This window comes from Gavialis gangeticus, unplaced genomic scaffold, assembly GCF_001723915.1.
Source record: "Gavialis gangeticus isolate Ggan-Ray unplaced genomic scaffold, GavGan_comp1, whole genome shotgun sequence".
NCBI lineage: Eukaryota > Metazoa > Chordata > Crocodylia > Gavialidae > Gavialis > Gavialis gangeticus.
This window is the reverse complement of record NW_017729034.1, coordinates 42,994,188-43,018,396: the sequence shown is the minus strand read 5'-3', so window position 1 is coordinate 43,018,396 and position 24,209 is coordinate 42,994,188. Positions and strand designations below refer to the sequence as shown.

Below are 24,209 nucleotides of genomic sequence, written 5' to 3'. Positions count from 1 at the left end.
TTCAGAATCTTGAAAAAATGACAAATGTATTCTCATGCGTTCATTTTTCATAAGTTTGCAAATTTTAAATGTAATGGTATTAGTAAATAACTCACTTTTCCAGTCTGCAGAAAGTATCCCTTAATAGTAGGCAAGATATTTCTAACCAACAGGAAAGTACAAAATTATTGCAGTGCCAATTACAAACAGAGGGAGCAATTAGAGCTGGGGTGTCAAACACCGCTGGTTCATCTGAGTGAAGGCTAGCATACTCTGCAAAAAGTTCTTCCTCTTGTCGTGAGGGGGAGCTGGGCTTCCAAGTCTGGTCTCTCTCACTATACAGATTCTGCTACCACTTGTGAGGGGAAGTATCTTTCTATGTTTTCATGGTGAGACATGATAATTAGTAATTAATTTGTAGTCTTACTATTGTGGGCCATCCTTGTATCAGATCATTTTAGCTTTAGTAGATTTTGAGTAACTGAGGTACATATACCAGTGGTGAGCTATCACTTGACTTTTCTAAGTACGCTATTCCTCCTTCACATTAGAGTGAATTATGTTAACGTAGGACTTTGAGCATAACTCATCCCTTCAGACAGTATCAACTCTCTGTACTTTGCTCTTGTGGAACAGCCACTCCTCAAGGAAGGAGCCCTTTGCCGAGTGTATCTGGTTCCTTTCCCCAACTTTGGTCCCACATATTTCTTTATAGAGACCTTATATATGTGTGGAAATACAGCTAATGGGTCTGGAGTTATGTCTGTATGAAGAATGGCATTATTTCTCTTAGTCCTTTTCAGACTCAACCTTTCTCAATTCTCAACCTTTTCAAACTCAAGGCATCCCTCCTTAACTTTTGTGAACTGAGTGGCACATGAACAGGTAAGTGAGGTGTGACCAGATAAGTCGATATCCCTGCTTTGCCCCTTAAGATATAAATTAGTTTTTAAAATGGGGTGCCACTCAATTTACAAAAGTTACAGAGGGATGCCTTGTGATACTCTTCAAAGGGTCTTATGGCACCCTAGTTGAGAATTACTTAGACACTTTCCTTCTTTGCATGGGCTTCTTTCCTTAGCACTAGGCAATGAGAAAGCACATAGAAACCATATTTTATGAATTATGTGTAGAAGTTTTCAGCGTTGTTATTGTAAATAAATTACAGATTCACTGGCTTTTTATTATACTGAATTTGGGGCTTTGGATGTTCTTTATAATTCGAGTTCTGATAATCAGCGTTTGCATTTTTTGCTCAGTATGTGCCCAAAGGGATGTATGAGCTGTGGTACCATAATTATAACATTCATAATTATATAATATAAATATAAATTTGTATAAAGTATTAAATATATCAGGTTTTACACTTTATATCAGCCATATTTCTGATGGTTGTTTTATTTATTTATTTATTTTTAAAGCCCACAGGATTGGCAATTTTGGGCAGATGTGTGTCTATTCCTCAGGCATCAGTGGTTGTAAGTTAACTATAAAAAGTTATAACCATCTGTGTAACAAGATGGCAGAGATCTGCTCTTGCTTGTTACTATAAATAAGGAAGTGATTTGTTTGACTTCATAGACATAGGATTTATAAAGACTATACGTGTCAAATCATAACTATGTGCCATGCTGCTGGGATGTGTCTGCAGCCAACTACCTGGGGTGGTCTTCCCTTCAGACTTTCTTGTGAGGCACAGCAACTGTGCAGAAATGTCTGTATAGCACAATATGTGATGAATTATATGTGTCTTCTACCTGCGGGGAAATGCCTGATTTTCATAGATAATCTTATCTGCAAGAGCAGAGGTAAAATGGACTTGCAAAATGGGCCACTTGCAGCTAAAAAAAATACAATAAAATCAGTGTCAAATTAAGTCTTGAAGCTTCCCACCCTCCTGCAAAAGCTATGTATCATTTTTCCTTTTGAATTGGCTTGTTTCTAAAGGATATGTAGATCAGGGAAGAGTATAAATTTCATTTTACTATTGCATCTTTTAACAGTAATTGGACTGTTAAACACTAGGACTGCCACCTCCCTACTAAGAAACGTTTGAATTTCAGTGACTTTCTTTGGCAAGACTCCAGTAAACAGTCAATTAAAATATTGTTTTCATGATAATTGACCCAATCAATTTACATTAAAAAGCCTACAATTTTATGTACGGTTCACATTCTACAAGAAATACTTATCTGTGGGCAATAAGGTAGCAATAGCCAATTCTGGCCGCTTTTAAAACATGGTTTTCCTTCCTACTTTCAGTATATTTTTTCCTCAACCTTACTATTGATAGGTTTGTATAAGTGAAGATAGCTGATTTGTACTGAATATGATCAAAAGTACAGAAAACTGCTTTTTATTTTAAAATGTATTCACTTCAATAGTGAAAGCAAACAAACAACTCTATGCCTGTCTAACATGTCTAGTACTAACATTGCCTCAACCTATATAAATATGTATGTTATGGATTGTTTCATTTTTGTAGAAGAGGTTTTTTCAAAGCGCTGCTATCCATACTCAGATATTGATGGATGGTTTCATTGCAACTGGATTGCTACAGCAGTTGGATGTTATTTTTGTAGCTTTTCATTCAAGGAGTTTCTGTTTTTGAAAAGCTTTGTGTCACTGCATTGCAGTGCAGTCAAATGAGACTTGCAGCTGTGTCCAGAATTTGAGGTGGTCTCCATTACTTACTGATAGTGTCATTTACATAGGTTTACATTGTGGTTTGGGAAATGCAGCACTCTGGAATAATACTATTAGGAAATAACGAAAGGATGAAATATGTACATATATAAAACAAAACCTGATAGATTCTGAGAATGTATTTGGCTTCTGTTTAATGTGTTTGGTTGTTTGCACACAGTACACATGATCTGGAATAGAAACTGGATGTTTAAAATCTCTCCCTCCTCCTTGCTGTCCAGTTCACTATTTGTCTCTTTACTGTTTCTTTATTTATCTTAGTGTTTCCATTTTAACTATTTGTCATTTATATAAGATAACACACTGATACATTCCCCACAGAATTGTTTTAAGAGGTTTAACTTCTAATACTTGAGCAGAAGATAAATAAAACAAAAACAGTCTGTGGTTACAAAACCTAAACCATGTAAAATAAGTAAGTGTAACAGTGTAGTCAGGAAATGTTTCATAATGCTATGTAACTCAGTCCCTGCCACCCTTGGCAGGACAGTGGCAAATGGTTGGAGGAAAAGTATTGGATGTGGTTTCCAATTGTTGTGTTTTCCACTTAGTTTCCAGATGGATATCCAGTGTATTTAAGAGAAACATAATACTGGAAGGGATCTCTTGGATCATGAAGTCCAATTCACTGTAGGTGCAGGAAGTACGTTGTATTATCTATTTCATAAATTTATCGATTTTCATCTTAAGAGTAATCTTTTTCCCCACACTACTACATTTGGAAAGCTCTTCCAGTACTTCACTGCTCTAGTGATTAGACACTTTTTTTCTAATTTCCAGCCCAAATCTATTTATTTCATTTATCAGTTTATATTTAATCAAATGGAATACACCAACTGAATGACAGAACAAGCTATAAACAACTTATAAACAATGGCACTGAGGGATAAGTTTAGAGTGACAGTTTTAGTTTGGATATCCATTGCAAAGCATTGTCAGTAGCCTGGTGCAGGTCTTCAGTACAGCCAATAAAATGATAAATATGACACTCCATGATATGTGCTATGGTTTGGATTTTGTCACACTCACACTTGGGGTCTTTAATAAAATTCCCTTTATGTAGTAGGTAGTTGCATCTGTTTTGTCCAGTATGAGCCCTGCTCAGTGTTGCCCAGCTGTGCCTTGGTAAAGCAAAGGGGGTTTAGATGTGGGGTTTGTAATGAGAAATGTCTTAATGATGTCAGTTGTGTTCCATTGCTGGATCCATTCTTCCTTGATGTCAGAGTTTACATCATTCCACTCTTTTTCCACACTCTAAAAGGTCCTTCTCTGCTTAAGCTATGGCCCAAGGGGGGTTGTTGCATTTCTCGAAAATTGGTAGTGAATTGAATGTGAACAGTTTTTTGTAGACTCCTAACGTAGCCTGTTTACATCATAGGTCAGGAGGAGGGATATCCAATAGACAGACAGTCAGGGAACAGGAGTGGATCTGCAAGTACCTGGTCTCATGGTTTCCTTCAGTTGAGAGTCAGTCAGGCTGGTATGGATGCTCATGCTCCAAAAGAGGGCACAATGCTCAGCCACTGAATAAACAAGAGCCAGCACCAATGTTCTGAGAGCTTCCCCAACTCAGACCAGCCAGTTTTAAGATCATGTTATGTGTGGCAAGTTTGTTCTTAATTATTTGTAGATGATGTTTATAGGTGAGGCTACAGTGGAGATGTACTTCTAAATATTTGGGGCTGGGTTTCTAGTTGACTGGTTTTATTCATAATTCCCATTTTTCTGTTGTCAACATTGTCTTTTAGCTTAAACAGCCCATATCTTTCCCTTATCAGTGTATTTATAGATTGCTAAACTTGGGTGAGCAGAATAGTGCAAAGTATTCTTGATAAGGTCATACATGAGGGTTTTGAGCAATGGCACTCTGCTTCCCTATCTCTACTGGAAATGTCTTGACTGATACATTCTTGGATAGCATTCACCTTTTTCATGGCTGTATCCTGTTGACAGCTCATTGTTATCCTTTGGTTCACAAGTGCACCCAGGTTGTTGTCTTCCTCAGTGGTCTCTAATTACAGAATCTCCAGCTTTCGGCAGAAGTTGTTGTTTTTAGCCTTGAGTTTGATGACTTCACATTTTCTAGTACTGAATTTCATCCCGTTTCTTTCATTCCATTCCTCGGGATCGTCCATTTATTTCTTTATGATGTCCCAATCCTTCTCTGTATTGACAGTGCCTCCTAACTTTGTGTCATCAGCAGATTTTATCAGTGTACGCTTACCTTTTGAGTCAATGTTAGTAACAGGAACATTTAAACAAGATCATTACCAAGCCAGAACTTTGAAGAACTCTTATCTCCCTCCAGTCAGGATTTCCCTTTTCTGCACTATCCATTGCCAGCTCCCATTTAGACTCATAGGAAAATAAAGCTAGAGGTTACTTTATGAAGTAATTTAGTCTAACTCCCTGTTCAAAGCAGGAATAAGTCTGATCTAAACTACCTCATTTAAGTGTTTGTCTAACCTGCTTTTAGAAGCTTCTAATGATAGAAATTCTACAGCTTCTGTAAGTTAGCAAATCTTTTATTAATGGCTGAATTAATAGTTGCCTATGTATGAAATGCTTTACCAGCATTCAAATATAACGTGTCCTTTATCTCAAAAATCAGTTAAATTATCAAAGAAAGATGTTAGGTTAGGCTTGCACCACCAACATTGGGAAACTGTGTTGCATTTAATCCAATCTTCCAGTTACTTCCTTTGTTCTAAAGCACTAGTATTCAACCTTGTAGCCCCACAGGGTTATAGAATGCTGCAGAGCCAGTCTGCTGGACAGATCATGCAAGTGTGGTCAGTCTGCGGGCTGGATCCGAGCACTGGATCCAACCATGAGCACTGGGGGTGATCCTGTGTGTGCCAGAGCAACCCCGCATGCTGCAGATCTGGCCATGGAGTGACCCCATACGTACTGGCTGGTCTATGTACTGATGTGACCTGCACATACAACTGTCTCATGTGGTCCGTGGGGCTCTCCATGGATCTAGAGATTTAACAGCAGGGGAGCAGTAGCAGAATTAATTGCTGCTACTTCAGGGGCCATGGCAGTTAACAGTGCCCAGTGTTCCCCTTCTGCCGAATTTCCAGACCCATGGGGAGCCACAGGGGCCAGATGACACAGCCCTGCAAGCTAAATTTGTCCCATGGGTCAGAGGTTGAGCAACCACTGTTCTAAAGCCTTGCATTGCATACTAGGAAGTCAGGCTAACAGGCCTGTAGATGCCCAGATCACCTTCTTTCTCCTCTCTATAGATGACTTGCTGGTACTGATTAATTTATTAATAGAATGTAAGACATGTAAAACCATCAGATAACAGCTTTGCAAAATTCTATTTTCCCATTCATCCAAAGTATCTTTTTTAAATAAATGTATAAATACCATTCATTTTTTATCATCCTAGTAAAAGGTCACTCAGTATTTTTTGTATTCAGACTGATAGATCTTCCTTATGATATTGCAAGGCTGGTTTATGACAAGACATAGATTTTGACTTGCATGTGGGGGAGAAAAAAATGTATTAATACAAGCAGAATGTTGTTATATAAGGTCAGGGGTAAATGATACCAAAAATTCAGAGGGATACTTCATGTTAACATCCCAACTTGTCATTAATCACCTTTCTCTGAATATCCACACAGCTGGTAGCCAGAATTCTAGTGCCTGTCAATCCTGAGTGCAGTAGGTGGAGAAGGGACCAACTTAAACTAAGTTCATATCCCAAATGGGCTAGCTGAATTGGGGCAGGACAACAACTGCAGTTCTTCCATTCAATGGCCGTTCTTTTTAAGGAATGCCTTTTGTTAAGGATATAGTAATAATCCATTCCTGAGTATTTCCCCAGTATTATTGAAGTGCTGTGCCTCCTCCTGCATTCCACACATTAGTACAATGTTCCTCCCAAAATTGATATGGAGTTACTTCATGTTCATGCCCATCTCCTAACATGTGGCAACCAGAGTCTTGAACTTATGTATGTTAGCCACACTTGCCTACAGGAACATAGTACATAATAAAAACGTAACAGAACAGTACAACATAAGCATTATATAAGTGTTCAGACTCCCTGTACTGTTGGACATTAGACCAAGTGATACAAGACGGACCCTAACATCATTACGGGCAATAGAGACAAGAGGTGATGAAAATCACCTGCTTCATCAACTGTTAACTGAACACTTGAACAGAACATTGAAGCTTAAGAGGCTCAGAGGTTGTATACCATTTGTACATGAAGCCCTGAAGCTCCGGGAAGAGCTTGGGGATACTGAACCAAAGGTATGGTCAGCAATGGAGTGGGCCAACTGCTGGGAAATGTCAGATCTATTCCAACAGCATTTTATACCAACACGAAACAAGCCCCCTATCGAGTATGACCTTGACAGAGAAGCCTGGGTCAAGCTGAACAAACTTGAGATTTGGATATGGACACTTCAAAACAACACTTCACAAGATGAACATCTTGGACAGTCCCCTGTATGAATGCAGTGTCCAACAGTATAGGACTTAATCAAAAGCCATAATCTCTACAAATGCCCAGACGGGGCAGATGGAATCCATACATTAAGTGATAATACCAGACAGAGTGCACATCTACACATGGCCCTACAGCACCATTGTTACTGCGCTGTCATTTAGTACTTCTTTTTGGAAGCACTAAATGATGGCACAGTAACACTTTGTACTGCGCTGTGCACACAGTTATTTTTAGCTGCTGCGTCACCATAGCGATGCACTAAACTGAGGGAGCACATCACTATGGCAACATAGCTACAGGGTCACGTTTTTTGCCCGTGGACACTACATCACTGTAGTGTGTTGCTATGGTGATATAACATCACATGTAGGCATGCCCAGTGGCTCATCAATTTGAAAGTTGGTGTCTGATGCCATATGAAAGAGAGAGCACCCAGACTATTTTCATTATTCAGTGCATTTGGCATAATTGTCAGTTTTCAGAAGTAAACATCACTGTACTATTAATGAAGGCTTCCTAGTGTGCTTTGTAGCCCAAATGAAGTTACTTGCCAGTGAAATCCTAGAAATATAGGCCTGAAAACAGATACCCTCAAAGGTGCAGAAGTAAAAACACAGCACCAGAGAGAGGTGCACACAGAGCTCCATAATGAAATCCCATTTAGTTCTGTTATCAAGACAACTCCCAAGAGCATACTTCTATTTTAATCTTGGCAGCAAGTTGCTTGTGGTGAAGAGATTGAGACCTTCTGTCCCATAGAGTGTTCCAAGTAGATTAAAAAAAACTATGAGCCACAAACTGAAAAAACCCCTCAAATTGGCTCATTTCTGTCCCAGCCATATCAACATCCTTTAATCACTAGGTTCTGTTCTTGGAGCCACTCTAATTGTGCCGGATGTTCAACTGGATGTCTAAAATGGCTGACTTGATATACCTCGGCACCTAGTTTTTCCCCAAACATGGGAAAGACCCCAAGCTACTGATCCAAGAAGTGAATCAAAGTATTCGTATTGTAGCAGGCTCATTGAAGTCAAATGATCTAAGTATTAGCAAGCAATAACAAGAAAACTGACATGTTGTATATCACTTCAGGCATCTGCTAAAGATATGCAAAGCAATACAGGAAATGGAGCAACTCATGTATATAGCCTTTTCAATACAGATTCATCTCTGAAAGGCAAATCTCCGTCCTCCCGCTTGAAATGCACACAATTTAACACTTTTGAGCAAGTCCTGATAATTTAGCCCAGTTAAAATTTTGAGCATTTAAATCCCTGCCTAATTATATTCACCTCATTTTCTTCCTTCCATATTGTGTTGCATCTGTGTGTTTAAAGTTCAGTTTTCTGTGCTGTATCCCTGTGATATTTCAGGACATAAAATAGGATGTTTCCAAATACCAACCAGAGACCGATACTATGCAGCAGTTCAGCAGCAAATACCTACTTTGGGTATTCAGCAATAATTGGGATTTGTATATTGGCCTTAAGTGAACTCACACTAGTAGTAAAATCTAACTACCAACCCATCTGGCAAACTACTATAAGCAGTAGCAAATTTGCTTCTTAGTTTGATCTTTGGATATACCTCTCTCAGAGATTTTAGACTAAAGCTGTTTAAAGTATGCTATTTTCATATTGCAGAAAACTTAAAATGAGGACAGATGAGTATTGCTTAAAGCTGCCTTGCAAAGCTGTCATGAAAATTTACCAGCTCCAGCACAAAATGTGCACACCCACCTTTTACAAAGGTGATCAAATCTAATTATAATTCCTTTTCCTAACAACAAAAGGAATTAAAATTTAGTAAGGCTGTGGGGTGGTCTGTCTTTCCCAGGATAACCATGGGATTTTGATTGTTTTTACTAAAACTTGTTCTGTTCCTAATGAAGTCCATATAACTGTAGATGTTCTTATTATCTATCCAAATATATAATCCTTGTTTGAATCCTATTGAGAATTTGGCTTCAATTATGCCTTGTGTCCATGAGTTCCACATCTAAGAGGTGGCAGCAGAAGCAGCAATCCCCCCATTCCAGGATGGTCTATACCACAGCTCTTTGGTGGGTCTTGAGATGACGAAAGAGGTGTATCTTGTAAAAATAAATAAATAAATAAAATCTTTTTATCATTTTAAATCTTTAAAGAATATACTTTAATGCATTTCAATATAAATGAGCATCTCATTGTGTTGAGACAGTAGACGTACGTTAGCATACATACTATTAAATTATCGATCGATATTGATAATTTTCTCTCTTTTTTTTTTTTTCCTCTTCTTTAATACAATATTTACTCAAATATAAGATGAGATTTTTTTCCCCAATCATCATGGAGGAGGAGTGAGGGGAAGCTCCTTCTCTTACATTTGTATATAAGGAAATGTCATTAAATACGTTGTCCATCACTAACCTTCTGCAAAAAACAGCATGTGCTCAGTAATGGAAACCAACTATCAGGTTAATTAAATGCAGCCATCACTGAGTATGGCTGTAAAACACATGGCCCATATTTGGCAAACAAGTTGACAGGAACCTACCACAAGGATAGGTATAGTACAGCCAGTCTGAATAAGGTGTATCTAACTGCCCATTGGGTGCAGTCCCCCTCAGCACTGTCTCTTTTTGAAGTCATGGTGAGTTGCTATATTGAATACGTTTTGACTTCCTCTTCACCCCCACAGCCAAGCTGTGCCTTTCTTTTTTCAGATCTAGATCAGGGACAGAAGTTGCACATAAACCAGTTTAAGTGATTAGAAACTGGTTTAAACCTGTAATGAAACAGAAGCTCAGTGCACGTAAACTAGTTTCAAAGCTAAATCTGGTTGAATGTATCAGACTTAACTGGTTTGGGTCAATCCGGTTTATGAAATTTCTGTCCCAGACCGCTTCCTAGTTCAAATTAAATCAGAGTCCACCCCAGGATCCCAGCATGTTTTGCAGCCCTGGGCTGTGCTGTGCTGGGCTGTCTGCTCCAGTGAGCAGGGCTGGCCCCACCCCTCTGCTCCCTAGCTGGAGCAGTGAGGGCTGCCTGACAGGGGGGTGGAGGGGGTAAGCCCAGTCTGCAGGGGGAGGGGGGATGCCCCTACCCCAGCACACCCCAGCTGGGGTCTGGGGCCAGGGAGGGGGGTTAAACACCCCTTCCTCTGATCACACTTAATGCTGACTGTGACTGGACTACAAATCCCAGAGGCACCTAGAAGCAGGAAGAGGAAGTGATAAGCAACCCTGTGGAGTCCTGCTACTCTGATTCTGTACTGCAAATGCTAGAGACCTTGGCGGCAGAAAGAAGAGGAAATGAACATATAGCCCATGCTGGCTGCATGCCAGAGAGCCATACTGTAACGCCCCTGGGCTTCTGGTCTGAGCCACTGCAGGCATGTGGCTGCATTTCCTGAACTAAAGGTATACGTCTTTTCACTTAAGTTTCAGTTTAATTTCTGCAGCTTAGACTAAACTGCAAAGACTGAATCAATTCAGCCTTGGACTTTTTGACTGTCTGTACTTAGCCTAAATGTCTGGCAAACATCACCAAATGGGGCCTCAAGTAGTTCACTCAAAATCCTTCTCTTGCCCTCTCTCTCAGCCTGTCGCATATGATTAGTGTGGCCTTGACCTCCATGAGGTAGAGCTAGACCAGGCTGCCCAGCACCTCATCTGCCAGGAGCAGATTTTTGGAGCATGCCAGGACTTGGCAAGAACACCTGGTTGTAGTCAAAGGGAGGCGGATAATTAACACGTGTCCATTGTGGGGGATATCTGGAATGCACACACATAGTGAGTGAACAGTGTTGAGATGTGGGGTCACCATGGCTTGAAATGCTGTTGACTCTTCTGGGGGCCAGCCCAATGAACTATAAAGTAATCATGAGCCTTTTGGCTTTGGGCTGATATCATGCACAGTTGGTACTATAAGTAGGTCCAAAAGTGCTGCCTAAAAATATGTTTATAGAGTACCTGTGCTAAAATTTAGAGTGGTTTCAAAAAAAAGGTAAATTCTGCAATTCTGGATGAACTAGATTACTACAGGCATGTTTATTTCAAAGTCATTTTTTTCAAATTTGCCCCTTCCATGTGCTCAGGGAATGTGGGGTCTCACAGTAAGTGGAGGTGGGGAGAGGGAGGAGGAGGGTCTTTAGGAGGAAGAAGGTGTTGGTAGAGGGCAAGGGGGGCACCTGCCCCCCTCCCAAATCTATTTTCTTTGCCATAGCAATGGGAGGGGGACAAATTCAAGGCAGACCTCCAATAGTTAGATTCTATACCTGGAAGATTGTAACAAATATATATATACTTTCCATATATAGAGTCTAATTATTGGGGGGTTGTCTTATATTCAAGTAAATATGGTATTAAACCATCCTATTCTTTTTGATCATACGTATTTTTTCCATAGTTCTAATAATTTTCATTACTCACTTCTGCATGTGCTCTACAGAGAGAGGTATCCATCTTAAAAATCAAAATAGCAGTAAAATATAAATATAAACTGCATGCACATTGGCAAGGCTTTGAAAACCATACAGTAGTCTCGCCTGAGGAGATGACAGTGTAAAGGTGTGATCCTTCGGTCACTAGTCAGAGGAGTTGCACTGAAATAAAGATTTTTATGAGTGGGTCCAAGGGGGCAAACCATGAGAGCTGCTTAGCATCTATAACTCTTCTGTGCATTGGGTGGGAGTATGGCAGGTATTCGTGACTTTGTTCTAAATTAAGATGGGGGTTGTGAGAGATGGCTAATGTGGAAGGAATGGGAAGGGGTTGATTTAAATTTGTTCTTAATTTCCTTTTTTGGAAAAAAATTGTGAAATAAGCATGTTGGTTTGGGAAAGGAAATTAATTTTCAAAAATATATTGGCTGCCTGTAGACATGCTGGTTCACTTCTAATTAGAACACATCAAAGCAGACTCAATTAATTGAGTCTTCTCCACATTCTAATTGGAACGCTCCAGCATTGCCTCACTGTCACATGTGTTAAGCCCCTTCAGGTTTTAAAATGGTTGTGGGGTTGCTTTAAGTAAAACTTGTGGAATTAGTTAATTTAAAGTGCCCCCATGGCCATTTAAAAATGCGGGGGGCTTAATGTGCATGATGGTGTAAGCCGTTTTAATTAGAGCAGCTGCTGGGAACCACTCTAATTAAAATGGCCCCTCCTCACCATCCCTGAGTATATGTATATGCACCTATTGGTTTTAAACCTGGTGGCCAGGTTCTGATGTCAGTTATAGGTTTCCCAGTATACCTCTAGCTGGCCCATCAATGAATCTCTTCAATTTAATAGATGTCAGGGTGCTGAAGGCTTCAGGATTAGGGCCAAGCTCCAAACTTGATCCCCATAATTGTGTGGCTTACACCATAGCACCATCATATTAATGGCTGTCATTTTTAAAGACTGTTATTTCCAGTGACCACAAATAACCCATAAGAAAACCAGCTTTTGATGTGCTACATCTGTCTCTGCTTCTGTGAGCTGGCATAACTCTATCAATGATAAGTCCTGCAGTGGTGCACTCCTGCATGTACTTGGTCTTTAAGTTTCAGATTTTTTGAGTCACCCATGTACAAAAGTAGTCTTCTGCTTTTTCAAATAATGGCTTTTTTTCCTTGTTTGTATAACTATAACAGCTGAACCCATTTTCTTCAAACTTTCAGGAATATATACTTTTTTAAACTTTACCTTTAGATTCAAAACAGCCATGAACACCTGCAAAGGATGAATATTTGAAAGCACATGAGCTTAATAAACCTGGTAAGCTTGATTCTTGCTGCCACAAAAGCTCTTGTTATTTGCTTTACGATGTCCTATATGTATTGGGTAATGACACAAAAATGTGTGCCTCCTATAAATAATGATTCCAGCTGAGGGTCTTTTTATAACATAATGCACAAACAAGCTGAAATGAGATGTGTGTCGTTGGGAAATGGCTTTAAAAGGCTGGACACAAGTTTGAATTTTCTCACTAGCTCCCCTTAATGTTATCATGTGTCAATAAAATCTGCGGGAATGTGTCTACCATGTCTTCCTTTTAAAATACCCATTTTTAATAGCAACGAGACACTCCAGGCAGTGCATTTCTGTGGGATTATTGCATTTCTCAGGTGGCTGAAGCCACTCACCCTTCATCCTTGTGCCTTACAATGCATTCGAGGTGAGCAATAACCCACAGCAAGGCACTGCCTGTCTTATCTTATTGCTTAATTATTATACCTATTTAATGCTACTTAGAACATTGTCAGCTGTTGAGAAAAGGTAATTATCACTAGTCAAATGAAAAACACTTTTTTGGCTGCCTTACGGATACACATTTTACTGGTACCTTGATACATAATGAAGCCTGATAGCAAAACTTTTGCTTGTCTCTTCTTCAAGCCACAGCTGTTTCCCTGCTAAATTCATCCCATCTGTCTCCCCTTCCGTAAGGCTGTAGGCAGTATAGCATAAGTACAGAAGCAGTTCAGTGCTATTTTGGATAAACATAGCTGAAATTTGAATCTTTGCCATTTGCAATGCACACATTTTGTTTTACTGCTGTAAAGAGAACTGTCAAAATAAAAACTACATGGATAATTTACTGAAATACAGTCAAATAAAAGGATGATCAAAGGGGAAAAAATGAAAATATGTGTGTAGGGTCAGTCTTGATATCTGAGTAATATAATCATTGACCTTTTGACATGGATGGCTTTAAAGCTATTGGCAATGAGCACTCAGAGCACTTTGAATTAAAGTGAAGCACAGAGAAGTTCATATCCCGGTGCCAAAAGGTTAACAGTAACATGTACCCATTTGTGATAGTCCCACATGTGGTAGCTGACAGGCTATCAAATTTGACTCACTTTTTTTCTATGTGCATATATAATTTATTGCATCAGTTAATGTCTTCCTATAGTTTAGTACTTAGGATCACTTCTACAATATGTTTCACTTTCAGTATGTTTCATTCCCAGTAGAAATGGGAGGCACCGTAACTGTCTTTGCCAGGAAGGTTAACCATCTCCACCTACCTAGTATATTAGTTGACATGGTCAAATATATGTTCTTGCTTTATGTTGCATATGAAGGAATGTTTCTAAACTGGATGGGGCTAAACTTTGTGTCTGAAATGTGCAGACTTCCTAGAACCAGAGATTCAAATCCCCAGAAGGTCTACTCAGCACGTTATCACTGCAATGTAGATAAGTTTAATACTTGATAGTACAAGAGGACCATAAAAATAATGACCTGCCTATTCTGTGTGGGCATTAAAGATTCCCTGGTACTTCTTGCAAGAATTGGAATTTGGCACTATATCTTCACTACAGTTTCCCCTCTACATTGTTGCATGGTATGCTGCCCATCTCAAATGTGGCTCTACTGCATTAACACCTAGTCACACAATCAGTAAAGTACTTCTGAATCTTTTGGGAGGAAAGCTGAAGAAAACCTGAAGAGCTTTTCTGTAGTTAATTTCTATATGAACGTGAGGTGTCCTATGACCAATCCCACATTTTGTAAATGTAGCATCTTAGACTAAGAATTAATTATTCTAAAACCACAATTTGTTTTTAAAAAGTAGAAATGAACCAAACTATATTTTACTTGACCTAGAAAATTTTCTCCTTGCAAAGAAAGCAAAACCAAAATCAGTCAACTTGAGGGAACAGTACAAACTGACCCTAATAGAAAATTCATCTAAGTGTTAAAGGTGACTAAAATACTTTGGAAAAATATTGAGGTGACTTACCACTAGTAACTACAGTTACTGATCATTCCATACTACGTAGCAGGTCCCAAGAAGCCAAAATTTTTACAATCTAAGATTAGTTTCATCAGCACAGAAAGAAAGGTATGATCCTATCCCATCCCTGTCTTAAGTGGTACTTATGCAACTTTCAGGATTCTATCACTATACCTGAGCCTATTCCACCCCCAAAAATGGTCACAAAAATGTTAAGATATTTGGATTCATTATGTATATCCAGTTCTGGGGCGGGGGGTTGGACCTGATGATCTGCCGAGGTCCCTTCTGGCCCTAATATCTATAAATCTATAAAAAGATTCCTAGACCACTGGGCTGCTGCTCATGCTTAGAAACAAGCTAGAACAGCCACCTAAGTGGCTGACTCCCACATGAGCTCTATTGCAGTTCATTTCAGTCAAGGAAGAGCATAATAAACTCCACATAAGCCTCTGATCCTCTTAGAGGGAAAAAAGCACGTAATGTAACTGCCTGAAGCTGAGTTTATCCTATTCAGGTTGGCTCATGGAGCAGAAAGGAATGCAAGAGCCATTGGCCCAGAAGTGCAGCCTGCAAGGTGGAGACCGTATCCTAGAGAGGAAGCCTCTCTGCTGCAAGAGAGGAAGCCCTGGGTTCTCCTGCCCTCTTGTAGTGCTTATGCACTTTTAATTAAACAGTAACGGGATAAAATGCATAAACGACAGTGGGAACAGGGGCCAGCCTCCTTCCCAGGAGAGTCCCACCCTCACCACAGAGTGACACTCTACCTCACTTACATTTCATTAGGCCCCATGAATTTTTCACTTTTTTTTGTGTAAACTACCCAGTAGGAGCTCTCCTCAGCACATGTAGCAGTATACTGCAGCAGGCTCACAAAATACTACTCACTGCCATAAAATGCAATATTTGGGATCAGTATTGTAGAATATTGTAAGTATCTTTTTCTTTTAGTAAGAGTTGGAATAAAATTTACACAGTAGGGCTATACATTTGAAATATTTACAGTTGTGATCTATAGCGTAGATACAGATGTGGATGGTTTTATCCAGGAGTTTGAATTTCAGTTTAGTTGCTAAAACTAAGCCATATGCTACTAACATAAACAGTGACCACATTAGGACCAGAGCCCTAGTTCTTCAGCTTGAACGAACACAGGACTCTAGCATTTGAGTCAAATGCTAACCTCCCCAGGCCAGCAATAGTAGTAAGTTCCCTATCCTTTCTGTGGGCCAGTCATTTGTGACCACTATCACAGGTGCAGGGGCAGTACATGTTGAACTTCAGATAGCAGAACCCTGTGAGGTTTTCAGTTTTGAAGGCCTTGTAGGTCTAAGCAGAACACTTACATCAGAAGCCTCTGTCCAGCTTGACTTACTGTTTTCTTCATGTTACCTCTCTGAAGTGTTTAAATGAAGGTGGCATGCTCTGGTAAATTATGGGAATTCTAGCCAGCTTCTGCACAATCATTCAGATGGAGGACACTGCAGGTTGGAGCTAGATAAAGATTAAAAAAACAGGGAGAAGGTTGTACAGCATAGTATCCAGAGCTCAAAGGTGCATCCACAAGTATATGTTTTTATCAGCTTCAACTAAGAAGGTTGTTGTAAGCTTTCCTGGAAAACTATAAGGCCCATTATACTGCAATACAGAACCAAGGGCTAGCACCTTCTTGCATTAAAAAAAAATGTAAGGCCAAATTGTGTAAGTCCTACAAGACTAGGACCTATCTTTTAGAAACAGTATACATTGGCTTGATTTATGTGTATTTTTGAGACCACAGTTTAAAACATTTTCAGTACAAGGAAAATATTGAATATTTAAAAAAGGGTCTGTTAACTGTTCCAGTATGCTTCACCCCTCCCTTCTCTCCCTTCCTCCCCAAAAAGGCATGCTCCTGTGCTATTTTCTCTATAGGAAGGTCTATTAGAGTCCATTAGAGTTTGTCAGCTAGCTGTGGTTGGTATGTACTAGAGGACTGATATCTTCAGGCACAACTAATGCAACAGACCCACTGAGCTTTTTCAAAACCAAATGGCAAACAGCAACACAACAACCTGAAAAAAAAAATCCAAGTGGAATTTCCAGTATGGCGCAGGAAATTGCATAATGGGTACACCCAAAATTTCTAAACAAATTAGAGCAAAAGAAAAGACCACAAACAACGTCAAAGCAAAGTGGCTTTAGGGTAATGAAACCATTTTCCTTTGTCATCATATCTCTGAAGTGTTTAAATAAAAGTGGTGTGTTCTGGTAAAATCTTACCAACATTGTTTAGTCTCTTTTCTAATATTGTTTCATATCTAATTTGTTCAATGAAAAGTGTTTTGTCAGAAGTATGTATACCAACAGTATGATCACAGTCCTTGCTTACACAGGGTTTAAATGATTCCTACGAATGAAGTTCCAGATATTTTTCTAGTTTTGGGTCAGTGTAACAAGATGATCTATTTTTCTTTGACATCATTTGTCACTGGGTACGTCCAGATATTGTTCAGGATTTTCTTCTCCATTTCCAGATGGATTTGCTCATTGTTCACAAGCCTCTGAATGTGTGCTCTATTCAGTGGGAAAATGGTGGGGAGCAGAGAGACAGAAGAAAGAGGACAGATAAGAATAGCTAGCACTAAAAGAAAATGGAAAGCGCTGAGAGAAGCAGATTATAAATAAAATGACAAAAAGAGAAATGCCTAGGGTTTTAATGGTATAATTTTTGTGCTAATTACTGTTACCAGAGTAATTTTGATACCCCCTCTTTACAAGTGGAGGAATATGTATTTGTACCACCAAATATGATTTAAAGCTGTCTCTCAAGATTTTTCTGAAATTGCATTTCTGAATTAGCATTTCCGTCAACTGTGCAGTGAACAAAATGTCTGCTTAAGTTCTTAAAACTCACTTCATTGCCGACTCCCTTGTGAGATGCACAATTCACCATAATAAGACCTATTAAAAACTTTATAGCATATTGTTACCCATCATTCTATTCTATCCATCCTCGTATATGAAAATGCTGTTATTTTGATAAATAATTCATTGAACTGGTAAGTTACTGCCAAGAAGATCTAGAGCTGGCTCTTAGAACTTAGACTGGGAAAAAGGAAGAACAGCATGTATCTGCCATATATCTTTATTTCATTTTTGTTGAAAATAGTGCTTATCTTATTAGTGCCGTATCACTAATGAAAATTTTCCAGTTTATTAAAATGTGGCTCTTCTTGCCTGCCAAAAATTATCCACAGTTTTGGCAAAATGAATTTGTTTTCACATTTTTCAAATGTAGCTCCAGGGTTTTCTTCCCCTTACAATATTTCCTGGAGGTTTTTTCTTTAATGCTGTCATGACTTGCACTGTCAAATTATCAAATATTGTTGCAATTAGTAATCCATGGATTTGTTAAATATATTGTTTAAATAGTATTGCTGATGTACACGGTGCTTTACAGATCTTTATTTAAAAGAAATTCTTTACCTCAAGGAGTTTAACAGGTAAGCATCAAAACCTGTTCCACTTAGCACATATCCACAAGCAGGCTGTGGTCTAAAACTGAGCCAGTTTTTGTCATATATATTACAGCTTAACATCTTGACTTGGCATGTCTTTGTTCCCTGTTCCAGCATTTCCTTGGTTCTGTTGTTTGGCACTGATGAAGCTTAATACTCAGCATCTCAGAGGTGTTGGTATGTTAGTGTATTTTCAAGCATTTGAACCCCATAAAAATGGAGTTTTGTCACTCATAGACATGTAAACCTTATGTGCACCAGAAGTCTTGTGTTTCTGATGCATTAGCATCACCAGAACTTCAGCAGTTTATTTCTGGTTTTTGTGTTTTTCTGATCCCAGGTCTCTGTGGGGCAGGGTCTGGGTTCAGTGCTGTTGAGGGATCCTGGTCTTATGTGTGGAAAAGAAAACAGATCAGTGCAGTGTTATTTCTGAAGTTAGATATTATAAGAAAGAAAGGGTATGTAATTAATATAGAATATTGGTTGCCTTAGTGTAAAAAAATAAACAAAACAAAGAAAAACATGGCTTCTGTGTCACTTTCTAGAACAGGGGTCAGTAGTCTTTTGCTGGCACAAGCTAGAGCTTGCAACCCAGCTGTGGCTGCCAGCCAAAAGTCTCCATCCTACCTACTCCACCCGCAACTGCCTAGCTACCTGCACTAACCCAACCTTTCTGCAGCAACTGAAGAACAGACGTGACAGAGCAGCAGGCACCACAACAGACGTGAGCACTGCAGAGGGGATAGGCAGTGTGATGCAGCTCCATACCACTCGGCCCTCTTGCCAGGTTGAACATCTTCACTAATCAGACTGGGGCTGGGGCCTCTGGGCCGCAAGTTGCCACCCCCTGTTTTACGAGGTAACTGCATATCTCTGGGGTCTTGCAGTACCTATAAAAAAGGTAGCTTTTTTTCCTTGATTAAAAAAACTTTGTGCTACTCCAGCATTTGTGCAAAGGATGGATCGCTCATGGGTTAGGGTAAAGTACTATCCATATGCCACTTACAGCATGTGATACCATGTCTCCTGTTTATTTTCTGCTCATTCCTTTGCTCCTGAAGGTGAATCAGATGAGCAGGTTCAGTCTTTAGTGAGGTGAAATGTCATGAAGTTTCGCATCTGAGTTTTACCAGTACTATGTGGCAAATGTAACTTGACAACCAAAATTGGATTCTTCTGTCTCGCCTATCATTTTTTTACCTTGCACTTAATACATAGGATTGTCTGTTGCACTGGCACAAGCCTGTACTGGTGTCTGCTGTACAATTGAATCAGGACTCCAAATGTTCTTATCTTGCTGTATAGTAAACAACAGACCATTCAGATAAAGAAGCATCAGACCCAACAGTCCCTGAAATCAGATTTCTGTTGTGTTAAATTGGTGATAGCTACATTGAGATCCCAGGGTTTAATGTATCAGATTGCAAAATTGCTGCTTCCCCCATCCCCTTTTTGAGGCGCAGAGAATATGAGGGTGTTTTGCACCGAAGAATGAACAAGGAAATTCCCTATGGCTGATTTTGTTTCCAATCAGAGGGTCCAAGGAAATGAGAAGGTAATTCAGATATCAAGTGGTTAAAGAACAGACTCTGATGCAGGAGCTGTCCTTGATTCTAACGTTCCTTTGAGATGACATTAGAAAGTGAAGTAGATTTGGCATGAGAAACAGTGCCTTTATGTGAAGAGATTGCTCTTGTTAGGCACATATGCGAACCATATATCCAGACTCTTGCTGCATCCGCTCGCATATCTTCATGTCAGCATCTAAACAGAGATCTCCAAATGTTCAAACATACCTTTCAGATTAGAGTTTAATTTTGGAAGACTACTTTGGTTAGCTAATTTTGATTAAGATAATATTCTGTTGGGAAGAAACATCAGAGCACAGCATTTTAACATACAATATTCTACTTACAAAGATGGAAAAACCAAGTGTATGGGAAATGTGTGTAGTGTACTTGGCAAGTATGTAAATATGCATAATATCTATTCTGTAAGCAATAATACAGCAAGGAGTATGCTCTTCTGGTCTGCTGTGTATGCCTTGAGTGAATAGCTAATGTCAAAATTGAAGCCAGAGTACTTCTAACATCTGAGATTCATGTGTATGCATAGGTATATTATATATTTATGAAAGTGCGAGAAAGGTCATCCCATACTAAGATAGTTGGAACTTTAAACCAACAAAACTGATTTTCCTTATATTTACTTGATATTTCTTTTCATATTTTTTTTCTTTAAATGATTTTTTTTCCCTTATACCTTATAAATTATTGTATTCACAGATTTCAAGTTCAGTAAAGAAATAAACCTGTTGGGGCAACTTTTAATACTAGCCTATGTTGTTTTAAACAAATATCAATTATATAGCTAGGAAATTTAGCCATAATGGCTGCATCTAGAGGAGCATGGTTGTGCAGTATGCACATACCACACATTCAGCAGTTCTCCACACTACAATATATCAGTTGGGTGGGGGTTGAGCCCTGAATATCCAGGGGTCAAAAAAACCCACAAAAAAATGGAGTGGCGCACATGAGGGCAGCACGTACTGCTCAAGCCCAGAGCCTGGCTGGCTACAGCCACACTTTGCCTGGCTCTGAGCAGCAGGATTGCTGCTGCTGCAGCCCCAGGAGGCCCCTAGGACCTGAGGTAAGGCTGCTGGGACCAGCAACTGAACTGGCCACAGCCTCCCCTATGCTATGCAGGAAACTTGCCACACACCAGAGGGTGCATGGCATAGGCGTTCCCCAGGGCCAGCTAGCAGCGGCGCAAGGTGTCCATCTGTTAGTTGTCACTGGGGAACTAAACATCCCATTTGAGTAGATGCGGCCAATGGGTCTCAAGTTTTAAAATGTTATCATAAGTGGTTTAACAGTAAGAGGAGTAAACAAAACAAAGATAAAGTGAAAATAAAAAGTCTAAATTCTGAAACTGAAAAATAGCAACATAATTGGTAAAATAATTTGTCAAAAGCCTCATTTTATTACTTACTTCTTCTAAAAATGCATTTTAGCATTATCTTGGTAAAAATAAAAATAAGTAGAAATATTAATACTGAGAAGATGATTCCCAAGGAAAAGTCAGCACATATAAATATTTTTTCTTTTTTTAGTATCCTGAACATATTTTTCTAGTGGCGTTGGGGAATTCATTCTTTCCCTTCTGCCCCAAGCCCTTTCCACCCTTAAAAGGACTTTTATATTTCCCAACTGCTTATCTTTGTCTGAAAATAAGCAAAAATGGTATTATAAAAAAATTGGCACATCAAAACAATAGGGGGGGTATGTGTATTTCCGTTGTAGAAAGAAGTATCAGGGAGGAGTGGCATGACGTTACATTGTAACATGAGTTTCAATCGCAGTTTTTAATAAGTTTAGAACATGAATATTACAAGCCTTTAACATTTGATGATAAAAGTCATTGTCATCTTTATTTTGAAATCATAATATTTTGTACTTATAGTTGAGCTATTTTATTTTCTAATGTCACCGAGGACACTATTGGCCTCATCTGGAGTGTTGTGTCAAGTTTTGGGCTCCGTCCTTCAAAAAAGATGTGGACAGATTTGAAAGAGTCCAGTAGAGAACAACAAAATGATTAGAGACCTAAGAAACGTGATTTATAAGGAAAGGCTGTAAGACCTAGGATTATTTAATCTGGAGGAGAAGACTGGGGAGCAGGGGAGAGCAGCAAGGATTTGCTAACAGTCCAGTACCTGAAGGTTGGTTGGTCATGAATAAGACAGAGAGAGACTGTTATTTGTGGGCATAGAGATAGGACTGAGAGAAATGGTTTCAAACTGCAACAAAGGAAATTAGGTTGGAGATAAGGAAGAACATGCTCACTGTAAGGATGGTTAAGTATTAAAACAGACTACCAAGAGGATTGTGAAATCCCCGTGCTTGGAAATTTTTGAGAGCAGGTTAGACAGACACTTGACTACGATACTTAATCAGGGACGATCCTTGCCTTGAGCAGGGGGCTGCACTAGATGACTTCCTTAGGTCCCTTCCAGCCCTAATTTCTCGTTGATTCTATGATTAGTGAATTCTTGCAAAGGATAAGGTCCAGTTCTTAATAGGACCATTGTGCAAATGCATTGAGGTCAATCAAAGTGTAGGCTCCACATCATTACAAATAAACCCCACTGTATGAAGAAATTTGTAGGCATCCAGGTCTAGGAGGTTCTGTGAGGGAATTGTATTTGTGAGAGACATGATTTCTGCATTGGTTGGCATGGATGACATCAGGGCAAGGGAATAAGTTATAGCAATGTGTTGCTTGCCTATAAACAACATGAAAATATGACATGTACCAAGGCATCTCCGCTGCCCTGGCTGACTCTTGATGGCAAACCAAGACTATACCCACACTCTGATTCTTTGCATTAACCTGCTCATCAATGAATGGAGCCAAGCACATGCACACAATCTAATTCTTCTTTCATTGACAGGTCTAGGATCCAAATATCCTTAATTCTTTTTATGCCTATGCAGTCCTATGTATAATTTAGGTTTAAATTCTGAAAGATTAAAATCTAATGTAATGATTCCACAGCATCAAACAGGGATTTGAAGAGCTTAGCTGGCAAAAACAGTCTCTCTTGTTGTTGTTGAAGTTTTTAAGGGGGTCTGACAAGAGGATAATTACCCAGAAGATTATTAATGGATCTGTAATTGAGAAACTGAACAGCAGCAGGAAGACTCAGAGAGTTCCTCTTTTAACATAGTCAATTACAGCTAAGATTACATACTTTTCCATACCTACTCCTCCAGTTGGCTTGCAGTTCTTAGGAGGCATCTTAAAATATTGAATTATAAAATACTGAACATAAAATTTTGAAGGAAGTAGAGAAGCATGAGACAGAGACCTCTGAGCACAGCAAGTACCAGATTTAGCTGAAATTAGAAATAGTAATGCATATACACATATTTGTAAATATTGAGGTGTAAGCAATCTATTGGCATGGGCCATATCCATGGGAAAGCTGTAAAGTAAAAATTCTCTGGCACCAGCCGTAAACAGTGGGATAAAAAGGGAAACTCCCACCCATATTTAGATTGTGTGACGTATTCTTGAAAGCTGTATAGGAGAATATATTTCTTCTGGCTCCAGCTGTTCTTAAGGAAGCCTGGAGTAGGTGTGTGATTTTTGGGCAGAGGCATAGCCGGGCTCCTCTGCACCTTGGGAAGCTGTGCAGTGCTTGGGGCAATGCCATCTGCTGCAGTGCTGATTGCAGCAATGCAATCAGCCGCCACTGAGATCATGACTATTTCTGCACCCCTCCACAAAGGTGGTGCCCAGGGCGGCTACCCCATTTGCTGTTTTGCCCTTCCCCCCTGTTCAGCTGCCTCTGCCTGGTAGCATAAATGTGGCTTGATTGAAGGAAGAGATGCTCAAAACAAACCAAGTTTGCAGAAAATCGTTGCAGGAATTTTTAAGTGATTCAATATTTAAAGCTAGCAAGTTTTGAAAGCTATGTCCCTAACTAGCTGGTATCTTAATACATGTGTTTAATTACAGGCATCAGTTCAACAAATGTTCATATTGTCCATGTTCTCCATGTAGTTTTTATATTATCTGAGCTAGTAAATCAAACATTTAGCAAATCCAAATCAAGTTAAGTTCCCATATAGTTGAGTGCATTACATATGGTGATTTTTACATTTTAACCTTCACCTGTGGCTCAATTTTCCTTTAAAAAAATTGTTTAAATACCAAAGAAGAAAAGCAGTTTTGAGGAAATTTTTTTTTTAATCCTCTAATTTAAAAATAGCCAAAAAAGTTTTACTTAAAATTAAAAGAAGAAAAAGCAATGAATGTTTAAGAAAAT

The 24,209-nt window shown here is 39.2% G+C and overlaps 1 protein-coding gene across 4 annotated transcripts in view; it reads left to right on the top strand.

Annotated features, from left to right (window-relative positions):
* Positions 1-24,209, top strand: part of SDCCAG8 (serologically defined colon cancer antigen 8) — a 181,158-nt gene that overhangs the window by 121,765 nt on the left and 35,184 nt on the right. The window contains exon 17 of one of the 4 annotated variants that reach the window (XM_019527204.1): positions 12,561-12,634. The exons of the other annotated variants lie outside the window; for them this stretch is intronic. Within the exon in view, the coding sequence (XP_019382749.1) occupies positions 12,561-12,573 (13 nt within the window). The 3' untranslated portion in view covers positions 12,574-12,634. Of the gene's footprint in view, positions 1-12,560; positions 12,635-24,209 lie in introns of those variants that run through there. 4 annotated transcript variants of the gene reach the window in all.